The sequence below is a fragment of the Excalfactoria chinensis genome, chromosome 7, assembly GCF_039878825.1.
Source record: "Excalfactoria chinensis isolate bCotChi1 chromosome 7, bCotChi1.hap2, whole genome shotgun sequence".
In the NCBI taxonomy this organism is placed as follows: domain Eukaryota; kingdom Metazoa; phylum Chordata; class Aves; order Galliformes; family Phasianidae; genus Excalfactoria; species Excalfactoria chinensis.
The window spans coordinates 20,519,910-20,539,965 of NC_092831.1; the positions used below are offsets into that span (position 1 = coordinate 20,519,910).

The 20,056-nt window shown below is 37.5% G+C and overlaps 1 protein-coding gene across 1 annotated transcript in view; it reads right to left on the reverse strand.

Moving 5' to 3' along the window:
* The window catches only part of TTN (titin), a 240,350-nt gene that overhangs the window by 50,628 nt on the left and 169,666 nt on the right, over nucleotides 1-20,056 (reverse strand). The window contains exons 180-213 of the mRNA XM_072341903.1: nucleotides 19,499-19,928; nucleotides 18,686-18,994; nucleotides 18,105-18,253; nucleotides 17,982-18,014; nucleotides 17,757-17,886; nucleotides 17,358-17,657; nucleotides 16,952-17,269; nucleotides 16,566-16,862; nucleotides 16,158-16,457; nucleotides 15,217-15,531; nucleotides 14,972-15,120; nucleotides 13,808-13,958; nucleotides 13,420-13,701; nucleotides 13,027-13,329; nucleotides 12,637-12,939; nucleotides 12,237-12,518; nucleotides 11,487-11,786; nucleotides 11,097-11,399; nucleotides 10,676-10,984; nucleotides 10,314-10,595; nucleotides 9,349-9,648; nucleotides 8,910-9,203; nucleotides 5,833-8,799; nucleotides 5,411-5,731; nucleotides 5,013-5,297; nucleotides 4,496-4,795; nucleotides 3,907-4,209; nucleotides 2,584-2,859; nucleotides 2,169-2,468; nucleotides 1,747-2,049; nucleotides 1,209-1,508; nucleotides 796-1,083; nucleotides 407-703; nucleotides 13-315 (exon numbers count right to left, since the gene is read on the reverse strand). Of these exons, the coding sequence (XP_072198004.1) occupies nucleotides 13-315; nucleotides 407-703; nucleotides 796-1,083; nucleotides 1,209-1,508; nucleotides 1,747-2,049; nucleotides 2,169-2,468; nucleotides 2,584-2,859; nucleotides 3,907-4,209; nucleotides 4,496-4,795; nucleotides 5,013-5,297; nucleotides 5,411-5,731; nucleotides 5,833-8,799; nucleotides 8,910-9,203; nucleotides 9,349-9,648; nucleotides 10,314-10,595; nucleotides 10,676-10,984; nucleotides 11,097-11,399; nucleotides 11,487-11,786; nucleotides 12,237-12,518; nucleotides 12,637-12,939; nucleotides 13,027-13,329; nucleotides 13,420-13,701; nucleotides 13,808-13,958; nucleotides 14,972-15,120; nucleotides 15,217-15,531; nucleotides 16,158-16,457; nucleotides 16,566-16,862; nucleotides 16,952-17,269; nucleotides 17,358-17,657; nucleotides 17,757-17,886; nucleotides 17,982-18,014; nucleotides 18,105-18,253; nucleotides 18,686-18,994; nucleotides 19,499-19,928 (12,082 nt within the window). The remainder of the gene's footprint in view (nucleotides 1-12; nucleotides 316-406; nucleotides 704-795; nucleotides 1,084-1,208; nucleotides 1,509-1,746; nucleotides 2,050-2,168; nucleotides 2,469-2,583; nucleotides 2,860-3,906; nucleotides 4,210-4,495; nucleotides 4,796-5,012; nucleotides 5,298-5,410; nucleotides 5,732-5,832; nucleotides 8,800-8,909; nucleotides 9,204-9,348; nucleotides 9,649-10,313; nucleotides 10,596-10,675; nucleotides 10,985-11,096; nucleotides 11,400-11,486; nucleotides 11,787-12,236; nucleotides 12,519-12,636; nucleotides 12,940-13,026; nucleotides 13,330-13,419; nucleotides 13,702-13,807; nucleotides 13,959-14,971; nucleotides 15,121-15,216; nucleotides 15,532-16,157; nucleotides 16,458-16,565; nucleotides 16,863-16,951; nucleotides 17,270-17,357; nucleotides 17,658-17,756; nucleotides 17,887-17,981; nucleotides 18,015-18,104; nucleotides 18,254-18,685; nucleotides 18,995-19,498; nucleotides 19,929-20,056) is intronic.

Here is a 20,056-nt window from a genome sequence, read left to right on the forward strand (position 1 = left end):
CTTTCAGCTTACATTGAGGATCACGAGCATACACGGCTTTGGACGGTGCACTAGGCTTGCCAGGTCCAGCCTTATTCAGTGCTATCACCCGGAACTCATATTCTGTTCCTTCTAGGAGTCCTGAAGCCTTAACAGTTCTTTCAATGACAGGTTTCCTGTTTACCTTCGTCCAGTTAAGTGCTTTAGTTTCACGCTTCTCAAGTATATAACCAGTTACTGGGGACCCACCATCATTAGCTGGTGGCTTCCAGCTAACAGTCATGAAGTCTTTCGTTACATTACTGATTACTGGTGGATCGCAAGGTCCAGGAACATCTGTAAAGATTTATTTGAAAGTTATGTTGATATCGTAAGTGTATACAAAACAAAAACAGTGACTTGTGAAAATAGCCTGCTAAACACTTACCATATGGATTCTTAGCAACTGCCGGTTCGGTCAAAATAGGGTCTCCAACACCATATTTGTTTTCAGCACATATACGGAACTGGTACTCATGCCCTTCTATTAGTTTCTCCACTGTGCAGCTTGTAATGGGTACATTGGCACTGACCTGGGCCCAGTTTGGTCTGCTTGTTTCACGTTTGTCAACAATGTAATTAGTAATTTCTGAACCTCCATCTTCTAGAGGAGGCTCCCAGGAAAGCATTGCATGATCTGCATACATGTGCTTGATTTTCACAGAGGCCGGAGGACCAGGCTTATCTAGAAGAATCAACAACACTCTGTCATACTTCTAGCTCTTGATATATAATTTAACCACAAATGCATTTACCAATGGGCAGTCTTTAGCTTACCAAGTACTTTAAGCCTAATGGTTGCTGACTTTGATCCACTCGCATTTTCAGCAGTAATAGTATAGTCTCCTGTTTGCTTCCTGTTAACACTGAACAGTTCAACAATAGCAAGATTTCTCTTAGTGGTGATCTTAACACCTTCTGATGGTTTTAAAAGTTCTCCTTCTTTCTTCCAAGTGATGGTTGGCATTGGTTTTCCATATACATTTGCCTCCAGGCGTACATTAGTTCCAGCTTTTACTGTTAGCTGTGATTGCATAGATAGATCCAGTTCTATTCTGGGAGGAACTGAAGGGAAAGAGCACAACATTTAATCAGTCTAGTAAGAGGTAAGCATCCCATTCTTCTCATGACTATTAGTTCAACATGGATAGATTCTTATCAGAGTTCTCAAATGCTTTTGCATTTCTCACCATTTTCTGGGTGAATGGTCACTGGATCAGAAGGCTCTGAAGGTTGGCTAATATTGACTGCTGTCTTAGCAATTGCTCTAAATTGATATTGCGCATTTTCTTCCAGATCAGTAGCAGTGTATTCTTCTAGAGGTATTTGATGTGGAGTTGTATTGCACCGGACCCATTTGTCACCAGGTAATTTGCAAGCTTCAACAAAGTAGCCAATAAGCTTGCTACCACCATCATGCTTTGGTCTTGTCCATACCAGCGATGCAGTACTCTTAGTGACATCAGTAACTTCAGGTTTTCCAGGAGGATCTAAGTTGAGTAAGATCATGTTTTAGTCTGGTATTTTTGTCTAATAACTACTATTATTAATAAATATATATATATATAAATATATATAATATTTAATAGATCTGGATCCAGTCTACAGAACAACCACATGAACATGAAAACAGTAAGTGCAAACCAAAGACTATAAAGAATTGCAGATACATTGGGAATGGCCATAGAAACAGTAGTCCGTTGCTATTCAGTGGTTTGTCTGGCTTACCGACTGGTGTCCTTGCTGTGACAATCTCAGTTGGTTTACTAGGTTTACTTGCTCCAGCTCTGTTCAGTGCATAAATTCTGAAAGTATACTCAAGACCTTCGATGAGCCCCACACAAGGGTACTCTGTGGAGCGCACAGCTGTATCATTAGCTTTCACCCATAGTAAACTGTTCCTTTCTTTGCGTTCAATGAGATAACCAGTGATTGGACTGCCTCCATCACTATCTGGTCTATCCCAAGCAACAAAAATGCAGTCCTTGTTAACTTTGGTAACACGTGCATTCTTTGGTTCACTGGGTACATCTAGACAGAAATACAAAGATGGATATCAATCACATGCTTTATTATTAGGAGGGGAAAAAAAAAAAAAAAAAAAAAAAAAAAAAAAAAAAGAGAAATGTTACTGTGAAAATCCGACATACCAAATGGGAACCTTGCAATCATCTTGTCAGAATTAAGTGGCTCAGAAATCCCAAAACGATTTTCAGCACGAACACGGAACATGTATTCTTCTCCGGGAATCAGCTTTCCAATTCTGCAGCTTGTCTTTGTGACAGAAGCTAAGGCTGTTACCCAGTCTCCTCGGCTTACATCACATTTTTCAACTACATAGTTTGTAATGTTACTGCCACCATCTTCAAGAGGTATATGCCACGCAAGAGTGCATGCATCAGCATCTATTTCAGAAATGTCAAATGGAGGCTGTGGTGGACCTGGCTTATCTACACAAAGAAACACATTGAGAAAAAGTTATGAAGGAAAATGGAAACCACTGAAACATACTAAAACTAGTTTTGCATGAAATCAGGTTTTTAAAAATAGTTAAATGATACGTACCCATGACTATCACTCTGATTTTTTGACTATCAGTGCCAGAGCTGTTTTCTGCAGTAAGAGTGTAAAAACCAGAATCTTTTCTAGTCACATCCTTAATGATAAGAACAGAAGACTTTTCTGCCTTATGCACAGCAAGGCGACTGGATGTAATTACATCTTCATCTCCTTTCAGCCATTTACAGACTGGCTGAGGCTTCCCATATACATGAGCTTCAATTCTCAGCTTCTTCCCAGCTTTAATGTGAACGTGATCAGGCATCAGGATCTTAGGTGGGACTGGAAAAAAACAGACAGCGATATATTAATTCAACTTCTGTGACATATCAATTCACTTTTTCTTATGCTTTCATGTGAAAGTTATTTTCATCTCCTTCAAGTGGAATAACCAGTAGGAAAAACTTGATAATTTTTAATTTAGGTCCACTTATGAACAACCAGAGATTTTGCAGTGTGTAATATCCATGCCAGCCTTACTTTTCCATTCTCATGCAGATTATAAGAGAAATAATTTGAGTTTGGATTTCCTACCTGCACACTTAATGAATCATACAAGTTCTACAGAATTTGTCATGGATAACCTACTGTGCAGATGGGTTCCTACTTTTTACAAGACAGACATGAAGGAGAAGAAAAACTGAAATTCTCACTGAATTTAATCTGTTTCCACAGCCTTTTTACTGCTTTTGAATCACTCTTCAACTAGAGCCCCTTCCCCAATTTTTGCACATTTTTTTGTCGCCTTCTTCCAAAAGAAGCCTGGCCATACATTTAGTGTACTTTTCTTCTTGTCCCTGCCTAGTTTTTCATTTGCTGTTGATCCTGTACCTCTCTCCACATCATGGATGAAGGAGTCTGTTCTTATTTGTCCCACACTCCTATGTCTTTCTGTGCTTGAAGTTCTCCACTAGGCCAGTATTGTCCTCCCCCCTTTTGGCTTTACATTCCAAAGTTACTCTACAATATAAGCAACTTTTTCTTGCTTATCTTAAAATAAGAACCACATCAAAGCCCACTTCTCTCTCACCCTACTGTTGACCTACTGTTCCCTTTTTCTCTTTCGTTTTAAGTTAATTGGATGTATTTATTATCTATTCCTAATTCCTGTCTTCTCATTCCAACTGAAGCCATGCACACAACATTGTTTAATGATTCATGCTCATCATTTGTGACCTGTGAAAATATCCAATACAACTAATCAAAATCTTCAAGATGACTTTATCAAGTAATTGACTTCTTAGGTCTCAATCTAAGAACAAGAGTGCTTGCCTATATTATTGCTAAAGAGAATACTGTAACAAGGGTAATATTTAATTAGGTACTTACTGAGTTGTTCTTTAATTTCAAATACTCCTTCAGTTTCTCTTGGAAAACTTACTCCAACAGCATTTCGAGCTGCCACTCTAAACTTGTACTTTTTTCCTTCTTTCAAGCCAGCTACAACAATGGAGAGGTCTTTGACTACTGAATATTCTGTCCAACGATCTTCTGGTTGGTCATCTTCTTTGTAGCTAACAATATACCCATCAATTTTCGAGCCTCCATCACGCAGTGGTGGCAGCCAGCCTAAAGTAGCACTGTTCTTTGTAATTTCAGTAACTTCAAGTTTTCTTGGTGGATCGGGTTCACCTTTTGGGGTGGGAGGAAGAAGAGGAGGGGCAAAGGAAAAGAAACATTAAACAATGAATTACAAAGATTTTCTGAAATACTGGATGCTATCTATGCTAACTCAACATGTAAAATATAGAAAAGAGGAAACTTTTTGCAAGATTGTGAAGATACTGCATTCACATGTGTTACCTAAAAGTTACTGATGCAAATATTTATGACACTGTTTAGAAATAATTGCTTTTAAAAAATCCAAAATCTTACTTAATCATAGAAAACAATCAAATATGCATAAAAGCACACTTACTTAAGGGATCTGTTGCTAAGACTGGTTTTGGTATGTCACTTGGAACACCTGATCCATATTCATTTACTGCTGTTACTCTGAAGTAATATTCATTTCCAGGTACCAGGTTAGCTATTTGGAAACTCGTTTTCTTTAGTTCTGCGGTGACTGTTCCCCAAGTCTTCCTGTCAGCCTCACGTTTCTGCAGGATGTAATGAGTCACTGGGCTACCACCATCATTCTCTGGAGGTGCCCATGAAAGATGGCATGACATCTTGGTGACATCTGAAGCTCTGAAGTCCGACACAGGTCCAGGAGTATCTATAAAGAAATTTCGATTTATGCAAGTCATTCCTTTTGAAAATTCGTCAAGTTACAGTTAAGGGGTGCTAATAGAATGTTACACAGTCAGAGACAGCATTGGCCAATACATTTATTTGTGCTCAAAAACTTCAGCATTAGGGGGGGATGAAGATTTCTGTAATGAACATACAATATTATTAAAACAATGTCTACAGATAGTTCTCTGGTTACTTACCCAGAACTCTAACGTTCACAAACACAGCCTTTTCTCCAGCTGCATTGACAAGTGTCAGTGAATATTTGCCTGAGTCATCACGTGTTGAATCAGGAATGACACAGAAGGCCATAGTGTCAACCAGATCAACCTGTCCTTTTCTGATGACATTATCAATACCCATTCTTCTCCAGGTGACTTTCGGTGCTGGGCGACCCCTAATGATGGCAAAAAGTCTGATAGGACATCCTGCTCTTACTGTGACTAACTTTCTCATGCTTGCATCCAGCTCAATCTCAGGAGGTTCTGAAAGACAAATTTACAGAAATAAAATTCAAAGTTTAGAACACAAAATAAGTTAAAAACAGAACAAATAAAGATTGTACACAAAAACTCATAGAGAAAATGGGAAAACTCACCAAGTATTTCTTTGGGAGACACAGCTTCTTTCAGTTCTGCTGGACGGCCAAGGCCAACCTGATTTTGGGCAGAAACTCTGAACTCATATAATTGTTTCTCATCCAGACTAGTGGCTGTAAATTCTGTATGAATAACTTGAGCAGCAACATTGCATCGTTTCCATCCTGCTTCAGGATCAGCACCTTCCACTTTTGGTCTAATTTCCACAACATATCCAATAATTGGAGCACCACCATCGTACACTGGTTTTCCCCAGCCAAGGGTTATTGAACTTTTTGTACTATCAACCACTCTCAAGTTGGTGGGAGGACCAGGTGGTTCTGAAAGACAATAAAAATTACAGACAAGAATACAGTTAGTTATGCAATTTAACAATCAGTTGACATTAAACAAAATAAGGTAGAATATAACAGTATGATACCTATTGGGTCTTTAGCTACTACTGGTCTTGATGGCAAGCTTGGTTCTCCAAGTCCAACTTCATTTTCAGCACTGACACGGAACTGATATTCATGACCAGGGATGAGATTAGTAACCTTCTTGCGTCTCTCAGGAATAGCAGTCTTAGTAACTGGAACCCATCTTAATGATCGTTTCTCTTTCCTCTCTAAGATGTATCCTGTAATTGACTTGCCACCATCATATTCTGGTGGATTCCAAACGACAGTCATCTCTTCTTTGCTTACTCTTGTTACCTCTGGAGGGTCAGGGCGTCCAGGTCTATCAAATTTAGTTTTTGCGATAATTGGGTGTGTTTCTGTTGGTGGACCAGTGCCCATTTTATTCTCTGCACGAACTCTGAATATATATTCATTACCTTCAATGAGGCGCGTTACATTTGCATAGTTTGTTAGGACAGAAGATGAGTATGTAGACCAAACCATACGCTTGCTTTCACATTTTTCTAGGATGTAGTTTTGTATTTCACAACCGCCGTCATCCTCTGGAGGTTCCCAGGTAACAGTACATCTGTCACTTGAAATGTCAGTGACTTTCAAATTTCTTACAGGACCTGGTTTATCCAAAACAATAACAGTTGCATATGCTACAAAACTACCGGCTGTGTTAGTTGCAGTAATCACATATTTCCCACCATCGCTTCGCCTTGATTTTGTGAGAACAAACTTTGATGTGTCCGATGTTGTTTCAATACTGACTCTTGGAGACCTTGTAAGATCTGTTGCATCCTTGTCTTTTGTCCATACAACTTCAGGCTGTGGTTTTCCTCTGACTCCAGCCTCAATTCTAATTGTGTCACCAGCTTTCACTGTTAATACCCCACTTAACTTCAAGTCTAGTACTGGCTTCTGTAGATCTTCTTTCACAACAACTTCAGCAGTTTTTACCCAGTCACTTTCACCTGCCTCATTCTTGGTTTGAACTCTGAATTGGTAAATCTTATTTTCAACACATTTATCAACCATGTAGTGCGTTTCCTTAATGCTGCCTTTGTGAACCCTTTCCCATTCATCTGAGTCTTTCAGTTTTCTCTCCACGTGATAACTTAAATTTGGGCTTCCACCATCATAATCTGGCCTTCTCCATTTCAGAAATACAAATGTCTTCCCTTTCTCTGCAATGTGAAGATTTTCTGGCTCTCCAGGCTTGTCAATAGGATTTATGGCAAGGATGGGAGTTTTGGTCTCAATGCAAGGACCTGGACCTATTTTGTTTTCTGCACAAACTCTAAAGAAGTATTCACGGTTCTCTATAAGATTTGCCTTAACTAACCGTTTAGTGACATCAGAGGACACAATTGACCATCCCCTCTGATTTGGTTGGCGGTACTCTACGATATAATTTGTGATTTCTGAGCCACCATTATCCACCGGACTCTCCCAAGCAATCATACAAGAATCTTTTGTGACATAGCTTATTTTCAGGTTCTGACATGGTCCAGGTCTGTCAAGTACATTCACAATGGCGAAACCTTGAGCATGTCCACAGCTGTTCTTAGCTGCTATTATATATTTGCCATGATCAGATCTTTTGGCTTCTTTTACTTGCAGTCCAACATTAGGTAGTTCATGGACTATTTCAATGCGTTTTTCCTGAACCAACACTTTGCCATCCTTAGACCATGTTATTTCAGGATCTGGCCTGCCTTTCACTTTGCCAGTAATATGGATTGTTTGGCCTACTCGGACAGTAATTAAGTCTCGACAAGTCACATCCAAGCTTATTTCTGGAGGAGAAAGAATATCTTTCGCAAGTACAGTTTCTGCCAGTTCTCTTGGCTCTCCTTCTCCCACAATGTTGACAGCTTTTATTCGGAATTTATATTCATTTCCTTCTATTAACCCAGGTACTCTAAATGCACATTGTCTAATAAGATCATCTTTATTAATTCTGTTCCACTGTGTAGTTCCAGTTTTCTGGCATTCCACAATATATCCCAGAATTGGGCTGCCACCATCTTTGAGCGGTTTTGTCCAAACAAGATCAGCTGTTTCTTTGGTTTTATCTTTTAATTTTGGATTAATGGGTGGTCCAGGAGGAGTGATAGGACGTGATGCTTTTATTGGATCAGAGCTTGGAGATGGCTTGCTTAAGCCCACCATGTTTTCTGCAAAAACTCTGAATTCATATGTGTTGCCTTCAAAGAGACCAGTGACTCTGTATTTCATATCAAGAACTGGTGTCTTATTAACACGCACCCATTTACCAGATGCTTCTCGACGCTCAAGTATATAACCAGTTATCGGAGTTCCACCATCTGACATCGGTAGGGTCCAAGACACTGTTGCAGCATTTTCTGTAATATCAAACACTATTGGTTTACCAGGTGGGGATGGTGGATCAAACATATGTTTAGCAACTGTTGGTTCTGAATCAAGAGGTGCACCAATGCCTATCTTATTTTCTGCCCGAACACGGAAAATGTATTCACAACCCTTCTGCAGTCGTGGAATCTTAATTTTTGTGTGACTTGTTCCAGAGCTAACTACTCCCCAAGTCTCTTTCTTTGACTGACGCTTCTCAACAATATAGTTTATTATAGGACTCCCACCGTCGTCTTTAGGAGGGCGCCAAGAAATAACCATATGTTCCGGTGTTACTTCAAGAATATTAATAGGACCAGTCGGTGGGCCAGGAACATCCAAAACTGTAAGATGTAGAGCAACAGTTTTGTGGCCAGCTGCATTAGATACTGTGAGCAGGTATTCTCCTGTATCTTTTCTTACACAGTCTTTGATGGTAAGTACAGTTGAATAATTGTCAGTCTCTATCTTGTGTCTGCCTTCCGTCTTAATTTCAGTGTCATCAGTAACCCACTTTGCAGTGGGAACTGGCACACCTCTCATAATTGCAGGAAGTCTCACTGTGGTTCCAGCTTTAACAACAAGACCTTCAATTAACTTCACATCTAGTTCTACAGATGGAGGTACTGAAATTAGAAAACAAAAACAAAACACAGAAATTGCATTATGGTTTTCAGAGAGTATACTTAAAGGAGAGAGAGAATCAGTGAAACAATACAAAAAAGCTATAAATTACCTAGTTTTTCTTGACATTCTATTGGTATAGTTGTATCTGGAAGGCTGAGACCCACAATATTTTGAGCTTTCACACGGAATTTGTATATTTTTCCTTTTTGCAGGCCTGTAACAACACAATCCAGCATTGGGACTGTTTGGAACTTTGTCCACTCATCCGCACCATCTTCCTGATATTCCACCAAATATCCAGTTATCTCAGCACCACCATCACGATCTGGTCGATTCCAAACAAGGGAAACTTCTGTCTTGTCAACATCTACATGATGCAGATTCTTTGGTGGCCCAGGAGGATCTTTGAAAATATAAAACCCAAAGCAGTTAGTAAATGGCTGATCCATCTGATGGTACACTGTACCATGTTCACATTAGTTCCAGCAAGACCATTTCAAAAATTACAGAGAACAATATAAACAAAACAAATCCTGAGTAACACTTACGCAGTGGATCTATAGCTTTAATTGGCTTGAGTGTTTCCACATATGGTCCTCTACCAAACAGATTCTCAGCTGCAACTCGGAAAAGATACTGAGTGCCTTCCATGAGATATTTAGCCATGTGACTGCGTTTCTTGGAGGACGATGAGACAGATACCCACTGTGCAGAAGCTACATCTTTCCTTTCCACCACATAGTTGGTAATAACAGAGCCACCATCATCTTCTGGTTCCTTCCATGTCAGGTAGCAAGAATCGCTTCTAACATCACTGACTTGCAGATTTCTAGGTGGACCAGGCTTATCTATTAACATTGAAAACAAATCTGTTATCTATTTGATAACCAAAGATTTATTATTATTATTATTATTATTTTAAATTTAGTAGATTTTAAGGAAAAAAAGCAAACAAAAAACTTTTTCCCTGTGTCAATCTTTTTTTTTTTTTTTCTTCTGTGTATTTCATTATAGAATCATAGAATGGCCTGGGTTGAAAGGGACCACAATGATCATCTAGTTTCAACCCCCATGCTATGTGCAGGGTTGCCAACCACTAGACCAGGTTGCCCAGAGCCACATCCAGCCTGGCCTTGAATGCCTCCAGGGATGGGGTATCCACAGCCTCCTTGGGCAACCTGTTCCAGTGTGACACCACCCTCTGTGTGAAAAACTTCCTCCTAATATTTAAGCTAAATCACCCCTGTCTCAGTTTAAAACCATTCCCTCTTGTCCTATCACTACCTACCCCTGTAAACAGCCATTCCCCCTCCTGTTTATATGCCCCCTTCGTGTACTGGAGGGCTGCAATGATGTCTCCCTGAATCCTTCTTTTCCCCAAGCTAAACAAGCCCAGTTACATCAACCTTTCCTTACATCTCAATTTGTTGATATTTTCCTGACATTCTTTCATTTCTTAACCCCAATTAAAGAATAAAACCAGGAAGTATAAAAACAACATAAAAAAGATTACCTAAGACAAGAACTTTTACTGAAACAGTCTTTGAACCAGCTGGATTTTCAACTGTCAGGGAGTAAATTCCACCATCTTCATGGACAGTGTTACGAATTTCAAGCTTACTGCCAACACCTGTAATCTCAATATCAGCTTTGGGTGAGACTTCCTTATCTTCTTTCTTCCAAGAAACTTTTGGGAATGGAACACCTTTGATAACAGCACTAAGTCTCAGGGTATCTCCTGCTCTTACATGCTGTTCTCGAGCCATATTAGCATCAAGTATCAGCTCAGGAGGTTCTGGAATCAAAATGAGTTTTTTAAAAACTGAGAAAACAAATATCTTCTTAAGTAAACTCAGCCAATTTTATTATACTCACCAAGTCTGTCTTTTACTTCTACTGCATCAGGAACGTAGGCTGGTTCAGATTCACCTGCTGCATTGACTGCCATGACTCTGAACTTATAGGTCAAACCTTCAGTAAGTCCAGTGACTTTATATTTTGTCTCAGGACAAGAATCTGGTGTAAGATTGGCCTTTTTCCATTCTTCATCTCCAACTTTCTGATATTCTACAAGGTAGCCAGTTATCTTACCATTACCATCATGGCGTGGTGGTTGCCAAGTTAAGTCAACAGAATTCTTAGTTTTATCTATTGCTTCTGGATTAACAGGTGGACTTGGTTTTACTGTTACAAAGAAAAAAAGAAAAGGAAAGAAGGAAAACATTTAAAAGGATTTCTATGTGAAACTAAGAGTGCATTAAAACTTAAATTAAAAAAAACAAATTTAATACTTTACCAATTGGATCTCTAGCAAAAATTGGCTTTGATGGCGGACTAGGATTACCAACACCAATTTCATTTTCTGCTGAAACACGGAATTCATACTGGCAGCCTTCAAGGAGGTCAGGTACTTTGAATTGAGTACTGGGGAAAATTGGGTCTTTGGTAACTCTGACCCATCTAGTAGCCATTGTTTCTTTCTTTTCCACAATATAGTTTGTTATGGGCTTGCCTCCATCATATGGTTTGTTCCAAACTACTACTGCAGAGTCTTTTGTAACATCCTTAATAACTGGTTGTTCAGGTGCATCAGGAACACCTGGAAAAAAACCCACGAGAGTTAATGAGAGCAACAGACAGAGTAAAGATTACAGCATCAAAATAAGACAGCAAAAAAATGACATACTGAAACGGTCCTTGGCTTTCATCTCATCAGAAATGAGAGGATCACTTATGCCATAGAGATTTTCAGCATAAATTCGAATTTGATATTCTCTTCCTTCAAGCAGCTTAGGAATTTTGCATGTTGTCTTAACTGTGGCAGATGTAACTGGCATCCACAAGTCTCTGTGTGTATCCCTCTTCTCAATAATGTAATTTGTAATTTCACTGCCTCCATCATCAAGTGGAGGTTTCCAGGAAACTATCATATGGTCTTTATGAACTTCATCAAATATAACTGGACCCACTGGAGGTGAAGGGCGATCTGTTTAAGGAAAAAAATAAATCACATCCAGGTTTTTATAAGATCTTCAAACAATAACAGACTAAATCAGTGTCAATATGGTAAATATATTATGAAAATAGAAACCTGGCAACTATTTTTAATAAGAAGTCAAAATCTCAAAGTTGTTCCTCTTTAATACTCTGATTCACTGGACCTTATTTCTTAATGCTTATAAAGTATTTAGTGACTGACATTTTCTACAGTAAATTGATATTCTTGAAATGCATATGGAAATATATTTTCATGCAGAATAAATTAAGGTAGAGTTAACTATGAACTCAAAACAATAAATAATATTTCAGTAAAAGTAAGAATGTACTATATCAGAATATTTCAATAAAGGACACAGTTTTTATGTTTCATATAATTCAATGAATTTGAATTATAAAAAAAACACTAAATGCAGCAGTATTGTTCAGTGAAACCTACCCACAACAGTAACTTGACAAAACCCTTTTCTTGATCCTGTGCTGTTCTCTACAGTAACACAATATTTGCCTGAATCTTCACGGACAGATTTTAGTATCCCCAGACAAAGTGTTGTAGGAGTTGTCTTAATCTTTGTACGGTCATCTTCTTTCAAAACAATATCATCCCTTAGCCAAGTAATCTTTGGTGTAGGCTTTCCTGAGTACCGTCCAGTCAGGCTGAAAGCTTCGCCAACACGAACAATAAGCTTGTCTCTGAAGTCAAGGTCAAGTGTTGGAGGAGCTGAAAGATGAAAATAAAAAATATGATTTCCACAAATGTCAGTAATATTGGTAAGAAAAAGTAAGGAATCATTAAGAGTGGTAATTGTTTTCAAAAGAAATATGAAAAAGATACATACCAATTTCATCCTTGCATGTGATTGGTTTTGTGCAAAATGATGGCTTGCCTTGCCCCACAATATTGCAAGCACTCACACGATACTCATAGGTGTCACCCTCTTTCAAGCCTTCTACTGTGTATTTCCTATCAAGCATTTTCTCCTTAGTAACTCTGTGGAATTTTTCTTTTCCAATGAGACGACTCTCTAAAACATACATGGTGATGTCTGAGCCTCCATTATATTTTGGAGGATTCCAAGTTAGTGTAACAGAGTTCTTTGTAACTGCTTTAACCTCTAGGTCTTCAGGACGATCAGGAACGGCTGTGAACAAACACAAAAATATGTTAAATTCATTTTCCTGCAGATTCATCTCATATGACAGTAACTTAAGACACAAAATCAACTTACTTATTGGATCTCTAATGATAAGCTCTTTTGTTGTCTCTGTGAAAGGACCCATGCCAATTATATTCTCTGCTGCAATTCGGAAAAAGTAGGCTTTCCCTTCAATCAGTCCCTGAACAGTAGCATTCTGTCTTGTAACTGTATAGCTTACTGGAGTCCAGGCTCTATGATCAGATTCCCGTTTTTCAATTATGTAGTTGGTAATAGGAGAACCACCATCATCTTCCGGAGTAAACCATGTCAATTTGCAAGAGTCACTTGTTAGGTTCTCAGTAAGGAATGGCATGCCAACTGGGCCTGGCACATCTGGAATCAAAGAAAAAATGGTGTATTTAAGTATACATACTTAATGTTATGAAATTTAACTTGCTCACAAGGAATGAAATTGCTTTTTACCTAGCACATCAACAATAATGGTCTTCTTCCGCTCACCACCTGCATTTTTAGCAAGAAGAGTGTATATACCCTGGTGGCTCCGTTTGCAATTCTTGATGACTAAAGAAGAACTAATGGCTGTTTCTTCAATTTTAGCTTCTTCTGGTAAAGCTTGATCATCTCTGCTCCAACTCACAGTTGGAGCTGGTTTTCCTGAGACATACGCTATGATCCGAATTACTCCTCCAGCATGAACAACAATTCTGTCCCTGACACTTGCATCCAAATTAATATCTGGAGCCACTGTGGGAGGTGAGCAAAATAAAAATTCAGTCATTTAAAAAAAAATTGTTTTAGTTCTCATTTTGAATTAGATATATTTAAAGAAGTAAATGAAAGTGATAAATACCAATTCTGTCCTTCATTTCAATAATGTCTGTGACTTCTCCGGGTTCTCCAATGCCAGCAGCATTCACTGCCCTAACTCTAAATTTGTAAAAACATCCTTCTTTTAATCCTGCCACAACAAACTTTGTTCCTCTGATTTCTTTATCCTTTACCTGGAAAAAAATATTATAAAATCAATGAAAAATCAAGGTAACATCAATTTCTTTGTGATGCTTGAAATAAATCTTAAATGAGAAATTATTTCACATTTACAAGTACAAGACATGATTGAGCATACAGTAATCTAGCTCATATAGGAGTTTTCAGAAACTGGGACACACAAGCTATTCTTCTGAAGATTTACTTTTTTGATAATTTTAAAAGACAGAGGCATTACAAGAATCACAATGCTCTGGAGTCCCAGAAGGATTATTTGTTTTGCTGCTCAAATAGGCTCATATAAGTAACAGTGGTGTTTAAAACAAACAAACAAACAAACAAACAACAACAACAACAAAAAAACCCCACAAACAAACAAAAACAACAAACAAAAACAACAAACAAAAACAACAAACAAACAAACAAAAAGAACAATTTGTTCTTTTATAAATCCAAGCATGAATCCTGTTTACCTGGAAAAAATACAGGAAATTTATGTACTACTTCAAATGCATCTCAGTATTTACACAGATAGAAAAAATGGCCAATGTATTCTATTAAAAAAAAAAAAAAAAAAAAAAAAAAAAAAAAAAAAGCGGGGACCATATTAGTATGGTTAATAATTTAGCAGAGATTCTGCCAGTGCTGCCAGTGATAATTTTTTGTTGTGGTGTTTTGTTTTGTTGTTTGTTTGTTTGTTTGTTTTTTTAATTTTTTAGTCACAGATCACCTACGTATTTTGTCTTATTTTTAAAGACTGAATTATAAGAAATCTAAGAAAAAGAAACTTCTCAGTTAACTGGGTATTGTGGAGTGGCAATTACTGACTTTAAATTTGGTAGTACAATTTAATTTAAGTATATGAAAATAATTATGGTGCAAAATATCAAGTTTTAGAAAAGAACATTCATAATGAAAATTTGTTAAATATATAAATATATATATATACATATCTTTTCTCCTGGAGACACTACTTTAGATAGACGTACAGAGAAAATAAATCAAATTCTGTAGGATTTCCACCTACCTTTTCCCATTCTTCCTTTCCTTCCTCTTTATACTCAACAATGTACCCAGTGATCCTAGAGCCACCATCCTTTAATGGTGGAGTCCACTCCAAGTCTACAGAAGATTTTGTCCAATCAGTAACTTTTGGAATAGGAGGGCCAGGTGGGGCTGAAAAATATAATCACACGATTACAGCATAACAATATATTCTGTGTTCCTATCTGAGTATTTTCAAATTAATAAATAGGAAACAAAAATATTTACCGATAGGGTCTCTAGCAATTGCTGGATCAGATGGCATGCTTGGTGGTCCAACACCAGCTGCATTAATAGCCGATACGCGAAACTGATATTCAGAACCTTCAATAAGACCAGTTACTTTGTATGAAACACCCAGTGCCATAGGTTTGATTGGGTCACGGTTAATTCTGGTCCACCTCTTTCCAGTAGTTTCTTTGCGCTCTAACCAGTAACCAGTAATAGGAGAGCCACCATCATGTTCTGGTTCTTCCCAGTTTACAGTCATAGAGTCACGTGTTATACTGCTAACTGTTGGTTTATCACATGGTCCAGGAACAGCTGGGGGAAAAAAAATACAGATTGCTTGTAAAAAATCGCTATGGGAAGACGGAAATATGAAGTCACGTGATTAGAGTTGCAGCATGTGACCTCTTCCCTCATTCAGCTTACCATCTCTTTTCACATAATATGCCATGAAACTACTGTGAAGTATCTTTCATTCAAAAAACAATGGTCAAGAATGAAGTTGCTTTTTCTCTCTCCTTTTTTTTTTTTTTTTTTTTTTTCTTCCTGGATCGGTACCTTGTTTCAGCACCTAGCCCAATCCTGAATGTTTTAAAGATAGTTTTATCTTATCAAACATTTTTTCTACATCACTATTGCTTAGATTTCTTTTTCAAAACTGAAGGCAGCAAATTCCTGACAGAATAACCTAAGACTTGTAAGATAAAACCTTATTTGTATATTAGCAGCTTAATAAACTTGGAGATTTTAATTCAATGTTCTTAACAGGGAAAGTATTTTTAGATACCACACAAGCTAACTACTACTGCTAAAATATTCAAGCTATTCTAGAAAATTTATTTTGGTGAAGAGAGAAAAGTAGTAGTGGTATTTATCAGATGTCATACACACATCAGAGTATGAAAATATCTGACATAATTTGAAAACCTATTTCTACTTACTGAAAAGGTTTCTTGCTGTTTCTGGTTCACTGTCCAAAGGTTCTCCAATACCATACTTATTTTGTGCCATAATGCGAAACACGTACTCATGGCCTTCCATTAACTTGGGAATAGTGAATAAGCATTCCTTGGGCTCATTTGTAACTGGTACCCATGTCCTTCTATTTGCTTCTTTTTTCTCAATAACATAGTTTGTAATCTTAGAACCACCATCATCTAACGGAGGAAGCCATGATATTGTCATTTTGTCAGCCAAAATGGATTCAAATTTAATTGGGCCCACTGGAGGTCCAGGACGGCCTAAAATATAAATTTTTATTAAAGAGGAATTAATTCAAATGCTATTAAAATGAAGTATCACATGAATATTATCAATTTGTGTAATATAAAAGAGTTCTTGATATCTACCCAGAACATTTAGTCTCATCTCCTTTGAAGCAGTTCCTAAATTATTTACAGCTGTTATAGTATATAAGCCTGTATCACTTCTGCGAGACTGTTGAATCAATAAAGTGCAAGAATCTTCTCCAACAATCTTGTTGACGTGTTGGTCATATGACACTGGTTTTTTGTCATCTGGTTTCTTTGGAGAAGCTTTCTCCCAGGTTAGTGCTGGGAAGGGTGTGCCCTTTATCTTGGCCACAATGTTAACATCTGTTCCTTCTTCAACCTCCATAAATTCTTTGAGTTCAATAGATGGTGGGCCTACAATGAAATGTTGAGAAGTTAGCACACAAAATCACTTCATCATTGCAGAGTGGAATTCATATTTATTGGCATTAGCCACTACTTACATGTTTGGTCTTTGACAACAAGTGGACCAACAGTAGCTGAAGGCCTGCTAGGACCTGCTATATTTACAGCCTTGACTCTGAATTCATATTCACCACCTTCTATAAGATCCTCAACAGTAAACTTTGTTTCCTCCACATCACGTCTGTTGCACTGTTTCCAAGTTTCTTTCACTTCTCCAGTACGATCCCAGTGGAGACATTCAACGTTATAATGAGTAACAGGAGCTCCACCATCATTCTTTGGAGGTTTCCATGTCAAACTCACTGTGTTCTTGGTTACTAGGCCAATCTTCAATTTAATAGGTGGATCAGGAGGATCTTAAGAAAGGAAACAGAAACATAAATAAATTACACTGTACAGTATCATCTGGCTTTATATAACTCTATTCATTTTGATTTCACTTACGGATTGGATCCCTGGCTGTGGTTCGTTGGATAGTTTCTGCAGGAGGTCCAACACCAAAACGGTTTTCTGCACGTACCCGGAAGAAATACTCTTGACCAGATATGAGATCAGGTACAACAAAAGAAGTGCTTCCACAGTTTGCATTGACTTTTGTCCAGGCTTTCCCATCGATAGTTCTTTTTTCTATAACATATCCTCTGATCCTATCTCCACCATCATCATCTGGCATCTTCCATGAAAGTTTGCAACTACCTCTTGTGATATCACTTACTTTTAGGTCTTTTGGTGGACCTGGGACATCTGTTAAGGTAAAAGCATAACAGAAACAATGTTAACAAGTATGTAGGAAAAAAAAACCCAAACCTACTATTTAAACATTTCAGAATGTGTAAGCCGTACCAAGAACATTGACTCTAATATGTGCTGTTTTTTGTCCTGCTTTGTTTTTTGCTGTAATACTGTATCGCCCCGAATGACTTCTGTTGCACTCAGGGATTATTATCATTGAACGTGTATCAGTTGCTTCCACCTGTAGATAATAGAAAGAAAGTTATAGTTCAACTTTAAATGTCTATGTTTGAAAAATTTTCGCAATACTAAAGTTACAAAACTTGCTTGGTTTACCTGAGCTTCTTCAGGAATGTTATGACCTCCCTCCTATAAATGAAGGGAATAAAGTAAATATGAAAGGGATGTATTTTGATGTCTAGATATAGATAAAGAAAAACATTTTTTTCTTTTACTAACCTTTTCTGCTGTCTTTGCTTTTCCTTCAAATTCCCAAAATGATTTTGGAACTGGACGACCTTTGATAACAGCTGGGATTTTAATTGTTGTGCCAGCACGACAAGAGAGAAAATCCTGTGTTCCAATATCAAGGAAGATTTCTGGTTCCTCTGGAAAATAAATAAATAAATAAATTTAGAGCTACTTAAAGTAAATTTCTGCTAGAACTAGTCTAAATCCCCAGATAAACATACAGAATGTATGATTTTTTGAAAAGGTGGTATGTGTAAAAAGTAATCTGGGAATTATATAAATAAATTTGTTGTTGCAATTTTGTCACAAAATACAAAGTACTTCTGTTAATGGCTATGGGAACTTGTAAGTGTTCTCAGTAGATCATGCTCTTGTAAGTGCTATCAGTAGATCATGCTCTTGTAAGTGCTATCATTGACACTTCCCAAAAGGTCTCTTAGTCTTTTATTACATTACTGTTCAATTATTTGCTTGTTATTGTCTCTGCTTGCTTTGCTTCTTGCTCAGCCATTGAAAGCAGTAGGCAACATTTAGATATAAATACCTAAATGAATTTTTACAACACTTACCTAAAATATCTTGGATAGGTATTTCAGATGTTGCAGGACTTGGTTCTGATTCTCCAGCAGCATTTACAGCTTTCACCCTGAATCGGTATTTTCTGAGCTCTTTCAAATTGGGAATAACACATTCACAAGTGGGAAAGAGTTTGTCTCCTTCATTCACCTTTTTCCAGTCAGTACTACCTTCATCTTGCATTTCAACAATATAGCCTTTTATTGGGCTACCACCATCCTTTTGTGGAGGCTTCCATGCAAGAGATACAGATGATTTGGTTTTGTCTTTGATCTCTGGACAAGATGGTGGGCCAGGCACAACTTGTAAAACAAGAGCAAGCAAAAGCAAAAATTACCCAAGAGTTAGTACTTGCATATAGTTTTCTTAAGAGTTTATAGAAGAATGCGAACATTTTCAGTGTTTTTTCTGCCATACACAGATGATCCTAGAACATGCATAATAATTATATATATTACATACATCACTGAGGAATAATTTAGGTAAAGGCATAAACATTGAACTCTAACAGTGAAGAAAAGTAATTATACAAAATCTCATACTGAACTCAAGCAAGTATACTAGGCAATATTTACAATGGCATAATTACAGTTTTATGTACATAAATGAAGGGGTAAAAGTTTAAACAAGTCAATTATTTTAAAACCAGTGAAAAACAGAAAATCAGTTAACCACTTTGCATCAACGCATCATTTGGTTTAATAAAAACAAAGCATTTGATTAATTGCACTAATTTCAATTTTAACAAAAGTACCATATTCTGGTATGATACAGACCTTAAAAGTAGTCACAAATTTTATACTTACATATGGGATCTGCTGCTAAAGCAGGATCTGATGGTTCACTGGGAGGGCCAATTCCAGCAAGATTTTCAGCCATAACTCTAAATTGATATTCCACTCCTTCAGCCAAGCGAAGCACATTGTACTCTAAACCTTTTACTGATGGTTTTGTTACTGGAGCCCTGTTAACACGTGACCAGTAGACACCTCCCACCTCTCTTTTCTCCAACCAATAGCCAGTTATTGGGCTGCCACCATTGTCCAAAGGAGGCTCCCATGCCACCAGCATTGATGACCTAGTGCGATCTAAAATTTTTGGCTTCCCAGGTGGTCCAGGAAGGCCATAGGGATCCTTAATAACAACTTTTTCTGAGAGGCATTCATCACTTATTCCATATTTGTTTACAGCCCGGACTCTAAATTGGTATTTTTCATTTGTTGCAAGATTCCACACCTGAAAAATAAGATTTTTAATCAATATTCAGCTATTTTCTGAATCAACTTATTTGTTATTGTTCAGGGGTTTTTAGCATTGGATTCTACCTTGGAATCTCACTGATATCATGATGTGTATGTAGCTAC